The sequence below is a fragment of the Myodes glareolus genome, chromosome 21 (assembly GCF_982192425.1).
Source record: "Myodes glareolus chromosome 21, mMyoGla1.1, whole genome shotgun sequence".
Lineage (NCBI taxonomy): Eukaryota > Metazoa > Chordata > Mammalia > Rodentia > Cricetidae > Myodes > Myodes glareolus.
In genome coordinates this window covers 6654094-6667658 of record NC_142046.1, presented here as the reverse complement: position 1 = coordinate 6667658, position 13565 = coordinate 6654094, and the positions used below count along the sequence as shown (strand labels likewise).

At 43.9% G+C, this 13565-nt stretch overlaps 1 protein-coding gene across 24 annotated transcripts in view; it reads left to right on the top strand.

Moving 5' to 3' along the window:
• The window catches only part of Dennd1a (DENN domain containing 1A), a 507493-nt gene that overhangs the window by 325915 nt on the left and 168013 nt on the right, over positions 1-13565 (top strand). For all 24 annotated transcript variants that reach the window (XM_085681265.2, XM_048429136.3, XM_085681269.2 and 21 more), the window contains one exon: positions 11699-11800. In XM_085681265.2, coding sequence (XP_085537391.1) covers positions 11699-11800 — 102 coding nt within the window. The remainder of the gene's footprint in view (positions 1-11698; positions 11801-13565) is intronic.

Genomic DNA, 13565 nt, shown 5'->3' with positions numbered 1-13565 from the left:
CTTTGTATACCTCCAGATCCCTATCAGCTAAATGCAGGCACCTACCCAAAGGGTGACCATTAAGTGTCATGCACATGAGCAAGCTCTCACTCAGTGGCAGATATTATTATTGAGTATTTTTAATAGTTGTACAAAGTGACCCAGCTGTGATGAATAACTGCATCTCACTTACTTCTTGCTAATAGCTTTCTCTGTTAATTGCACTAAGGAAAAAAAAAAAGGAAAAGGAAAAAAAAGAAAGAAAAATAAAAACTGGAGTCAGTAAACCTCTTTTTCCTTATTGTTTGGTTCGCAGTTGAGCTCAAGATTGAAGTTGAATAGGAAGATTTAGGCTATGGAAAGGTACTCCCTTTGACTATATGATAACTAACCATAAGCCTTGGCAAGAAAAGCTTGAGGTCATCACCCAGTGTTTGTGTAGAAACCGAGCATTAGCTTAAGGCCTTAAATGTCGTCAGTGGTGTCATTAGTCTTTTTAGAAGTCACCAATACCCCACAGAGTATGTCCTGCTAAAATGCTTTGCTTTATAAACCAGTACCTGAAAGAAACTAAGAAGTCCAGGCTGGGGCTCATGGACACTTCTTCAGCCATGCCAAACCCCATTGTTCAGCCACTATAATGGGAAGGGTCCTCTTCACTGTGCTGACCATTTGGGTTAAATTATAAAGCTTGATAAGTATATATAAGAACTACCCATCCCTAGCTTTTTAAGGGAGGATGGGGGGGAGGGAGAGAAAGAGAGAGGGAAGGGGGGGGATGCTATGATTTTTGGAAGTCATCCCAATTTTTTAAAAATAAGAGAATTTGGACATTTTGGCATATGGGGTTTTTTAAATGAAATTTCATGGAACTGAAAACAGTCAATTTTAGGTTTCCAAAAATTGTTTTGATTTTCGTTGGTATAAATTTGCTGCACATGGTTTTGGGGGAAGTTCTACGAGATACATTTAGGATTTAAGAGTTGATTTTTTTTTCTTTCCTTCCTTTCTTTTTTCTTTCTTTTTTTAGATTTATAATTGAGTTTTAAAAGGTGGGTTATTGTGGGGTTTTTTTTCTGGGTTTTTTGAACCCTTCTTCTCCAACTTGAAAATATAAACTGGAAAAGGGCAGAATTCCACTTTTAAGGATGGTTTCTAGAAATGACAGAATTACCCATTGCTGAGCAGTGACCACAGGACATCATTTCAGCACAACTGGACCCTGTCTGCCCACTCCTCTTTCCCCACTTCAGAGCCAGTTCCATTAACAGCAACTTCTGGCCATCAGCACATGAGTCACCTGTGCAGGGGAGGGCTTCTGCACTTCAAGGATCAACAGTGAGCAGTGTGGAAGAGAGGGAAGATGCCCAGGAGGGGGCTTCAGGCTACCTGCTGTGACAGGATCAAAGGGTTGAAAGGTCAGAGGGCACAACTCCCTTAACCATATCTGTCTGTACAATAGCTGTTTCAGATTGTAAATCTTGGCGATTTCATTAAGTCCTCCTGGCTGCTACTGGGGCATTGAAATCATAAAATTTTATATCTGCTGCCTTTCCTGCTTCTGGCAGCCAGGCTGATACGTCCTGTACAAAGTGAATGTCTTATGAAAACCTTCTCTAGAATGATCAGAGCAGCACTAATGAATCCTCATATTGGGAAGTTAGGGCTCCCACAATCTCATCCTTTGGAAATGGTTGTTTTAAAGGGAGAACAGTCCCCACAAAAGCTATGCAGCATCCTTTTAGATACAGAGTACCTCTCCTTCAGAAAGCAAATCCACAATCCTCTTTTGCCACATGCTTCCTCAAACACGCAGGAGGTGAAGCAGGCTCAGTCGACTCGGCTGCTTACTACACAGCTTTGTCATAGTGCTGGATCCTCTCTGGGCAGTCCTTGACATCTAGCAAAGTCCTTCTTCCCACTAGCAGAGCTTTGTTGTATTTTTTGAGTCAAGTCTTCTGAATATGATTTCCAGCGTGTTTTCATACATTGGACCTGCGGCTCCTGCGTAGGACAAGTTGCAGCACTGGCCATCCTTTAACTGCCCATTTATTTAAGACCACCTATAGTTTGTTTGCAAAGTTAGGAGATTTTTGTGCCATGAACGTGCCGGTTCTGAAATTTCAAGTGTTCCTTTTCATAGGATATCAGTTCCCTCTGATTAAGTCCGTAATTCTCACTAAGCCATGTTTATGGAGGCAATAAACAATGTTTCAGTGTGCTTGTTAAATTGGGTCTCCAACCTCTCCACTCTTTAAAAATTGACATTTCAAATAAAAGGCAGGTGAGATGGGAGTTAGGGTTTGTTGTGCTTAGTGATGAATGAGTGATGGCCAGGGGCAGTTGTGTAGGAGGAATAAGGCCTTGTTTTATGGTAGAGAGGCCCCAAACCATTTTGGGATTAGGAAGTCTATATTCTCTTACACTCCTGCTGAATGAAGCTCCTGAATCCAAACCTCATTGTTTCCAATTGGATGGGTACTGTTTTGACGCAGTACATACATTACAAGCTCACTGTTTGATTTTTTAATTAATCTGTGTTCTGGTATTGATAACCCTGTTTTCCAAGTGACTAAGTTTAGGCACGGAGCAGTTATGTAGCTTGTCCAAAGTCACACGATGAAAGACAAAGATTTGAGCCAAGTTACTAAGCTGCTTGCAATATTTTAACATACAAAAGCAAAATACTATACTGGTCTTACTTTGAGGTTCACTTAACTATTTAGTAACTTGTTTGTGCCCACTGTATCCTTTAATAATAAAAGGCCCCAGGTTCTGTATGGGACAAAGTCCCAAGCTCAGTCATTCTTCTTTTAGAAATGAGACCCGAATGCGTACTCCACAAGGATGCTCAGAGATTTTGAATTAGAGTCCACTATAAAGTTCTTAGGCACTTTCTTAGGTGACGGGCCATATGGAAAAGGGTGAGCTAAAACCATCATTTTAAGGGTCTAGTAATCAAAACACATGAAGCCATGAAAAGCTTCCCTGAGCCTATTGTCCCTTGTACTTGTCTCTGGGTTTGGAGACTACTCCTTGTCATAGGAGCTGGAGTCAGGAAGAGGTCCTAGAAAAGCAAGGATATGGAAGCTGGAAGGAGTCAGACTGTCTTACCAAGTACTCTCTTCCCCCAACCCCAGCAGTAGAAAAAGAGAATAAAGAATGTCAATCCCTTGATTCTTTTACACATGGAAGCACCAAGTCTCCAGCAGTGGTGGAATCAGAAGTGTGAAGTGCTCATCCTCCACTCCAGCTGAATAGAGGCTGTGTTGGGATGGACTTATAGATTGTGACTTCAGAAGAAATGGGAGAACTCAGAAAGGGAGGCCTACCAACATCGAGTTGACTCTGCCTGCTGACTGACTCTAAAGTCACTTGCCAGTGACTCTCCCAGTCTTATCAACACTCCTAGAATTAAGGACTGTGATTCCCAGCCCACAGAATAGGGAACCAGTTTTGTGAACCTTTCCTAGAGCTACCTACTAGGAAGCAAAAAGCCAGGATACCAACCTTGAGACTTTCTGATCACCTATCTAGGTAGACAGGCTCCAGGTACATGGAAATGTTCCACTGGGGCAATATCTCTTTCATGTCAGGACTTCCCTAGGACCCATCACAAGAAGGCTGGCAGCCCCTAGAGTTCAAAGATCTTGGTATTATTGTTCTTGTGTCCTTATAGCCCAATGGCTCTTGGGAATGGCTAACCATTGTGAGTGGGCTCTCAGAAGAGGCACCGCTGAAGAGCAGGCCCTCTGCTGGCCTGGCATGAGGAACTCTAGCTGTGTTAATGAGCATCAGTGCTTCCTACCTTGTGGGATGAATTTGGCCTGACCTGGGAGTGTTTGGCCCACTTCCTTCCCCTGCCGAGTTTCTGTTTCTATTTAAAGCTTGCTGGGAAATTCCAGTGGGCTCTTAAGGCTCTCTGAGCAGCGGGCTTAGATTTTAATTTTGTGGAGCAGGAAGGAGCCCATCTGACTCCAAACCAAAGCCACCACGTTCATCAACTGCTTGGCAGCTAGGTGACCTCTGGGGCAGAGGAAGGGAAGGAAAGTGTCACTTTTTCTTTGTACTCAAGATTTCAAGAAGAATAAAGAGCTTAGGATCCCATTTGCTTCTTCCCTTCCCAATCATACTTGCCTCTTTCCTCTCGTTTCTTTGCTTTCCTGTTAGGAGGCCACCGGCTCTCCAAGCTGTTCTTTGTTATGTACTCATATGTATGCGCATGCATTTGGCTACATTTTATGTGTGCTGGGTAGTACAAGAAACACTAACCCACGTACATGTTCTTTCTCTGACACACACCAGATTTAACTTTGGTTTTCTCATCCATCAAATGGGTATGATTTTCCAGAGAAAACTCTCTTGAGGTTTATTATATTTTTCAGAAAAGACAGTGTGTCAAAGTAAGTAGTGGGGATTGTAGGAGTATTGAACCGGGTTCAAAGCTGGCCCATGAGCTGGCAGTGGTGGCGCACACCTTTAATCTCAGCACTTGGGAGGCAGAGACAGGCGGATCTTTGTGAGTTCGAGGCCAGCCTGGTCAAAAGAGCCAGGACAGGCACCAAAGCTACAGAGAAACCCTGTCTCAAAATACCAAAAAAAAAAAAAAAAAGCTGACCCATGCTTCTGAGCCATGTCAGTCCCCCTCTTTGTCTTATAAGGGGTATTTGGGATTAAGCTGATATGCCCAGAGGGTTGGGACACAAGGAACAAGGACACAGCTAGTGGCTGTCATTGTGCTGCTGTGAGCATCAGGCAGAGGTGATAGATGCAGAGTGCACAGCGTCTTTTGGCACTTGCTAGCCCTGCAGACTTAACCCTAGGCACAGAGTTAACAGGAAAAGTAACTATATAAAGTCCAGGAGTGGTCACCTTGTATAAAATTTTGATAACAAACTTTGTTATCAAATATTGATGTCACTTGGTTTAATTTTAACTATATCCTCTAACTTTAAAAGTGAAAAAGAAAGAAAGAAAAGGAAAGAAGGAAGGAAGGCAAGCAGGCCTGTTGAGATATCTTACTTGAGGGCGTCTTAGCTAAATCAGGAGCCAAGTCAGTCACCCCATTCTCAGAGAGATGAGCCTTGGCCTTATGTAAACCAAACCCATGGTTATGAGGATATTGCCTCCCCCGCAGCCCCAGTTATCAGCTCTGTGTTGGGCTTGTTGGTGCTGCCACAGAGGGCCTATGCAGAGTAGATGGTGAAAAATGGCTTTTGCTCATTACTGACTACACAGACACAAAATACATAGTGGTTTGTTCTTTTTAAATGTTCTTACAGTCATATGTAGCAAGTGACTATGAACCTCTATTTTAGAGGAAAAATATGGTATTCAACTAGTTTTAAAAAGCTTGTCCTGGGCCCTTAAAATCCAGACCAACCTCTCTGGTTCCATCTGCTCCTCCTCCATCCTGCTGTTGTCTCATGCCAGGCTACCTTGGGAACATGAAATATCTCAGTGGGACCCCAATCAACTTCTGCTTTATACCTTTCTAAAGGGAAGCAGGATAGCCTAAAGAAGCAGTTGTATCCTGTAGGTATCCGTCTTTGCCTACATGTTTTCTGATGGTAATCTATAAAATCATCTTTGTTAATAAAATTGTTTCATTTTATAGCAATAACAGTTTAATACCTAGTGCTAATTATATACCAGGCACTATCCTATGTATCATAATACATATTTACTCATTTAATCCCCAAAACAAACTGGTAGGACCATGTCACCACTTTTTGCTAATGTATAAGGCTTAAAGGGAAAAATATACCTAGCCTAAGTACACAGTCTTCTGAGTTCTGTGATGGGGACACACTGTGTTCCCACCACCCAGATGGAGAGATAGCATTGCAACCCCAGAAGCCTTTTATATGCCAACTCTACCCAGTCTCCTCCATCTTGCTGGCAACCACTGTCCTGGATGAGCAGCTAATTCACAGATACAGGGCCAAATGATTTGCCCACAGCTTGGAGGCTAAGTTGGAGCTGAGACTCAGGCAATATGGCCTCAGAGCACAAGCCAGGGTCAGGAAAACAGTGGACTGATGGGGGTCATACTTAGTTTTAATAGCATAAAGTCATGGCAGTAGAGTCTTAGTAGTCTCTCACTTCCTCAGAAAATTAAGTTGTACTGTGTCTCCTCAGAAGTCTCATCCTTTATTGGCTTCTCTGTCAGATCACAAGGAGAGAAGCTTTCTAAAGTAGCTCCTGCACTGCCCTTAGTACAGTCAGACACTGTGCTGAGCTCCTTACAAACATGCTACATGCTGCACTCCAAACATAGCCAGACAGCTCCTTCCCCACTCTATAGATGAGAAAACTGCAGCTCAAAGAACTTGCTGGCAGTCACTGTCCCAAGGAAGGCTTGGATGAAGTGGTCTGATTCTAGGACCTTCATTCCTGAGTTAATGCCTGCTGTCCCTGTCCACTGTGAATTCATCCTGTGCTAATTAATTATGGTAATTTTACATGGTTGTTATCACAACCATAATCATTGTTATTCCCATCGCACTTCCTAAAGCAGACTCCAGTTTGCTTACAGTAGGCTTGGATGGTCCATGTGGGTTTGCATTGGCATCTGCTACAAGACTGGACTTGCAATACAATGGAGCCAGGCACAGCTGGTCTGTTCCTTCTCCAGCTAAGGAATATGTGCCTATGTCAGACTCTTTACTGGACATGCAGACCAGTGAGATATGGCTCTGGCCCCAGAGGTGGTCCTGGTATAAGGATAACAAAAGATTTACCACAGTGACCCCCAATGCCTCCATCCTGATGTAGGAATGCTGCTCTTCCCTGCAGTCTGTCAGAGGAGACTGAGGTGAATGGAGCTGGGCCCTGCACCTCAACTTGCAGTCAGTTGTCTTTCCTCTTGGCCAGCACTGCTAGTTCCTGGCATTTACATCTTCCCATTCTGTATAGAGCCATCATTTCATCTTCCTTTTATGGACTTACTTGTGAGCCCTGCCTCTTCAATAACTGTCCAGTTCCCTTCCAGGATATTAGGTATTTAGGTATACCCTAAGAGGACACGAGATGCAAACATTTTTAAAAGCTCTCCTGTTGGCATGAAGGGCACTAGGTATCAAAGGCCTTCAAGGTGGCCCTGGGAAGAGCCCCTTCATCCTGAACACTCATTCACAGTCATGCATTCACCCCTGCCTTTCCAGGTCTACTGTGAGTTTATTCTATGTTCTGGGTAACATTCTGATGGACTTCTTAACTGTACAACAAACCATCCACTTAAGGTGTATGGTTTGAATTTCAAGTTTTGAAGCCACTACCATAATGATTTGGCACATTTTTATCATCTCAAAAGAGCTTCAGTTTTTACTAAACAAATACCTTGTACTTCCTGTGAGCCAGACACTACTTAAATACTTTTAAAATGTTAGTCCATTTAATACTCATAGCAGGCTTAGTATAGTGTCTGTTATCTGAACCCAGAAGAAAGGAAACAGACACAGGAAGATTGACTTGCCCGTGTTGGTATGGCCAGTGTGATTAGGTAGAATTCAGACTAGATGTCAGATCTCTGCTCCTCCCCTCTGGGTTCTCGTCATTCTCTCTCTCTCCATCCCATACCTTCATTCATTTATTCATTCACTCATTTAAGAATTGTCAGCTGTGGGCCAAATATTAGGGTAGGAACTGAATTAGGAAACCCAGAGACAGGGCAAAGGATCAGTAAGTAAGATACTACAGCGTAAGTAAACCTAGATCAATTTGTTGTTCTGATTGTGGGAAGCCCAGATCCTAGAAACCATATTATGCAGCAGGCTCTCAGAGCTACCAAGTCCTGGAAATCATGCAGAAACTCTTTACCACATAATAGCATCTCTAAATACCACAGTGAATGTCAGTTAGGGTTTTTATTGCTGCAGTTAAACACCATGACCAAAAAGCAAAGTTGGGGAAGGAAGGGTTTATTTGACTCACATTTGCACATCACAGTTCACCATCAAAGGATTCAGGACAGGACACAAACTGGGCAGGAGCCTGGAGGTAGCAGCTGGTAGAGGCCACTAAGGCGTGTTGTTTACTGTTCCCCAAGGCTTTCTCAGTCTGCTTTCTTACAGAACCCAGGACTACCTGTCCAGAGGTGTCTCCACCATAGTAGACTGGGCCCACCCACACCAATCACTAAATAAGAAAATGCACTACAGGCTTGCAAACAACCTGATCCTATGGAGGCATTTTCTATATTGAAAGTCACTCCTTTCCAGTGGCTCTAGCTATGTCTATTTGACATAAAACTAGCCAGCACAGTGAAGATAGGGCTGGTGTTGCCCACTTCTTTTTTCTCAACTGGGAACCTGGAGGAATTGTGATGTCCAGTGCAGTCCTTAAGGCTACCCACATGGTATGGATGAGCTAGAGGTGAGTTTCAGGAAAGTAGTGTCCTCTCAGTTGCTTCTGAGCTTCTCATGTGCTTTTTGTCCCTTTCCTGGTCCAAAGACAAGTCAAACTAAGACTAATAAAGCACACAGGAAAAACATTTTAATATTTTAATGAGCACTATTGATGGGGTGCTGCCGTTTTTGTGTTTCTGTGTAAGAAATGCCATTTGGAAAGCTGGTGTATATGTCAGTGCTGTTTTGTGCTTTTTTTTCCCCCCTTCCCGTTCTGAGAAGCCTATGGAGTCTGGTGGGGGAGGGGTTTGCAGCTGGCAGGAGCCTTGGCATATGCTGTAACTAAAAAGAGAGGGAATGTGTTGGTGGGACAAGCTACCGGAGAGCTGTCTCGGTGTGCTGCGGTACTTGTAAATGTTCTAATTGGGTAGGATTTTTGGAGGACTATTTTGACATCTGCTCGTGTCTTTGCTGATTTTTCTTCACTTAGAGTAGGAAACACAAGCTGTGGATAAAATGGCTGTAAAATAATTGGAAGAAAAGATATATCTCTAAGATGAATTCACCAGAGATACTTCTTAAGGAGTGGAAACTAAAATCCACTTCTGGGAATCTGTCCTGAAACACAGAACTTCCAGCCTTCAGACTTCATGGCCATGTCATATATATTAATGTCTTTGGTGCTTGAAGCAACTTTCAGTGAACTGGCCTTGATTGAGTTTGCCTCCATGTAGGAGAACACTCTGGAACAATTAGTAACTGTTACTTAGCTTGTAATGAAGTGCAACGTTGCTTATGCTGTAATCAATGAGAAAAATCGAGGGAGGCTGGAGTACTGTAAAGGATTTAGAGCCATGGTAGGTAGGAGGGAGCAAGGAGGAAATAATTTAGAATGGTCCCCCAAACAGTAAGCTTCTTTGAGCTTTGGGGCTTTCCGTTTTGCCTACCTACTTGGTGACTCAGTGTGAATCCTGAGTACATGGGTCTGGGAGTCTCCTCACATGAGTGTTAGAGTCGGACTGTTTTCCACAGCTAGGTTTGCTGACTCCGTAGCTGTGTGGCTCTGAGAAATTTACTTAGTCTCTGAGCCTCTCTCTTTGCCTTGAAGATAGTAGGCTTTCCCCACCATGATGCTGAAGAGAAACAAGCTAGCACTCAGGAGCCATCCTTCTCCAACATTCCCACCCCACAGCCCCAAGTCTTTGGGGAGAGAGTACCCTCCAACCAAGCCGCCTATGGTTCTTTCCTTGGGAACTCTGAGCTTTAAGAAGCCCCTTGAGCCCATGCCAGCCCCTTTAGAAGAGGCCTTGCCACCGGCAGGGCGGCATTGTCCATGAGAGGAAACTGCCGAACCAGCTCCTGCCTGGAGCCCAGTACTGGGGACAATTCAGTTACTAAGGGGACCCTGGCCTGCTAAGTCAGGAAAGAAGGCCAGGGTTTTTCCTCTTCTTCAGCCTGCTGCCATTGTTGAAAAAGTAAACACTCCACACAGCTTAACTGGCAAGTCCTCCAGCCAGGAGTGGAAGGAAATCAAAAGCTTATATCAGCCAGCCTCAGAGAGCCCCCAAGGGCTGTGTGTGCTGCTGGGGCAGCTCTGGGAACACAGAAACAAGCCCCAATTCTGATCCACACTCAACACCCACTTACAGGACATGTCAGCCCCAGGACTGCTCTCCAGTGGCTGTTGCCTCCTGCTCCTTCTGTTTGGAGCTATTGGGAGGGTCAGATGAGGCAAGGCAAAAGAGGCTGGGGTGCAGTGGTCCTCGGTTCAGTACCAGTATCCTGGCATTTCTCATCACCATCCTAATTCTGCGTCCGATAACAATCATCAGCCTTTGAAATGAGAGCCAAGCTGGTGCCACCAAGAGGCCACTGCCACTGCAACTTTTTTTGCCAGCACATATTAAAAAGTCATAATTTGAGACCATCCTCATCTACAGAGTTAGTTCCAGGACAGCCAGAACTACACAGAGAAATTTTGCCTCAAAAAAAAAATCAGAAAATTTAAAAAGTAATAGTAATAACCACCATGTATTAAGTCCTGAATGCCTAGCCCTGGGCATATATGACTCTGAACTTCATAATAGCCTAGAGTAGTGGTTCTCAACCTGTGGGCCATGACCCCTTTGACAAATTTCTATCTCCAAAAAATGTTTACATTATGTTTCATAACAGTAGCAAAATTATAGTTGTGAAGTAGGAATGAAAATAATTTTATGGTTGGGGTCATCACAACATGAGGAACTATCTTAAAGGGCTGAAGCGTTAGTAAGGTTGAGAACCACTGGACCAGAGTAACTGGTAAGAAGTGAGAAGCACATCTATTTGGGATTCACAGATGAAGCCCTTCAGTTACATATGTCACCTTGAACAAGCTTCATCACTTCATGGAGCCTCCATTTCTTATCTCTGAAATGGGTGGTAGCATCACACTTTCTAGTTCCTGGTGGAAAAGAAAACACCAGTGGGGAAGACTATTATGAGCTTTGAAATGTATGTGGCCTTGGTGGAAGAGATGATTGTGATTGACCTTCATGTAAGTTCCTTGTGGTACATCCAAGTATTTAAACTGTAGGGTGCAGCAAGGCTGCTGAATCCTGAAGGCCATTCTGAGTCTCGGTGTGCTCCTCTGCAAATAGGGCTTGTGCTTGTTAAGACACAGTTCTACCTGGTGCTCAGCAGCTATGTTAGTGTCAACACCTTCTCAATTGCACCCACCTGCAAATAAAGCTGTAGTTAATGGAATGATGGGTTTCAGAAGAGAAAGAAAATGCATTAGTCAAGAGTCTTGTTGGAACTCTCTAGTACTCCACCAATTGAAAGCATTTAGTAGATCTTACAAGATGATTCATAAGTTTGGGGATTGTCCCCTGCCCCCTGGAAATGTCAATATTTGAAGTTAGAAACTCTAACATGGAAGATTCTAGGAATCTGTTTCCTGGCATGTTCTTATTAACTGTTAAGAGGTTCTCACCAGCATAGGCCATCCTCCTGCTACAGAGATTCTTGAAATGTTTATAGGTATCATGATCTGTCCTAGAAGCTAGGGTGAGAATGTCAAACAATGTCTTCAACATCATATATATGTAGATATATAGATATAAACAAAATGATAAAGTCTCATTTTCCTAGCTCTTTGGTATGTTGCATAGCCTCTGTGAAATGCTCTCAGTGTGATTTGGAGAATGATCATGCGAGTTGGATAATTTCTGTGACAGTTAAATGAGCAGCAGAGGTGAGTCATGCATCTCTGGGACTGTAGCAGAGTAAACCTTTATCCAGGGATGCTATTTTTCCCTAAAGAAGGCCGAGGGTAAGTAATTTGTCTACTGATGAAAGTTCCAGTGACTCTGGATTTTCTTTACTTGCAGAAGGTCAGAAACATGGCCCTAGAAGATGTTGTGATCTTGAACGTGGACACTAACACCCTGGAAACCCCTTTTGATGACCTCCAGAGCCTCCCAAATGATGTGGTGGGTAACGTGTGTGAATTCTGTCTCCTGAGTGCTTTTGCTGTGAAGTGGGGAGACAGTGTGGTACAGAGCCTAGTATGTTGCAGGGTAATGGTGGTAGACACTGTTCAAAGATGCTACCAAAAAAGTCCTTACAACGTAGATTTCCTAAAGATGGCAAATTGCAAGATGCCTTCTGAGTGAAATGAAATAACTGGCTGTTAAGGAAGAAAAGTAACTTGGGTAAATTATTTTCTCTCTCCAACCTCAGTTTATGACTTTGAAAAAGAATTGCAAGGAAGGTGCTTAGGGCTATTATGGCAGATGTGGGAACAGCCATCTGATGCCTGACAACATGCTTACATGTTGTCAATGTTCCACAAATGGTACACACATTAAAATAATAAGTTTCATGTAAGTAGTGGGGCATTTATATCCTCCAGGTCTTAATATTCTCAGTATAGACAAGTGGGACTCCTCTGTATGGTGGCCACAGTGGCAGTTTCCAGTTTTGGGCCTTTACCTCATTCAGGATTGCAGAGATGGGTGGGGTGGCCACAAAGGTACTTAATGCTTGCAGAGGAAGTCATAAATTGGATTCTATAATGTTACCTGAGCTGTAGAGCCTCACAAATGAAAACCCTGCCCTGCTCAATGTTTCTGCATTTGGCCCAGGCTATTCTCAGTGTATCAGTGTGTCCACAGTTGACCTGACAGTATCTTTTACCAAAGCTCCTGAAAGAGCTTAACCATTTTCCCAATCCACATCTTCTTAGACATAACCTACTCCAGGCCCTTATTTCCAGTCCTGAGGATAGGGGCTGAGAATGTAGCTCAATTGGTAGAGAGCTTTCTGACTATAATCAGAGCCCTGGGTTCAATACCCAGCACCACATAAACTAGAAGTGGTGAAATATGCCTGTAATCCCAGGAGGGCAGGGAGGATCAGAAGCGCAAGACATCCTCAACTACATAGCGGGTTTGAAGCTAGCCTAGACTACATAAGACCATATGATTAAGGGAGAGGATTAATGATTTTTTAAAATATTTTTTTAATTATAAGAGGGAGATCTGATAAGCACAGTTTAAGGGGAAAAGAGTGATGGGCAAGACTATCATGCAAGGGGTACCTTTCGAGCAAAAGAACTACAGAAATATATAACAGACCTGTTATACACCAATCGGCCCTTGTGTGAAGGGGACGATGCCCAGTGAAATATGCAAGATGAGAGCTCGAGTGGGCCTGGCAGTCTTCAGGCTCTGAGCATCAAGAGCAGGTCATTGTGGCACTCTCTGGGGACAATCACTTGTACCCTTGGGAGGCCAAGACTTAGTCCTGTCTAACTCAGCTCTTCAAAATATGTTTTTCTTCTCTTCCCAACAAAGTGAGAAAAGCAAACAGGCAGCAGGTGACAGTTACAGGGAAAGGAGAGGAGCAGGCGTCTGGTGACAGCCACAGGGAAAGGAGAGGAACAGGCGCGGGTGACAGTCACAGGGAAAGGAGAGGAACAGGCAGCTGGTGACAGTCACAGGGAAAGGAGAGGAACAGGCAGCAGGTGACAGTTACAGGGAAAGGAGAGGAGCAGGCGTCTGGTGACAGCCACAGGGAAAGGAGAGGAACAGGCGCGGGTGACAGTCACAGGGAAAGGAGAGGAACAGGCAGCTGGTGACAGTCACAGGGAAAGGAGAGGAACAGGCAGCTGGTGACAGTCACAGGGAAAGGAGAGGAACAGGCAGCTGGTGACAGTCACAGGGAAAGGAGAGGAACAGGCGCGGGTGACAGTCA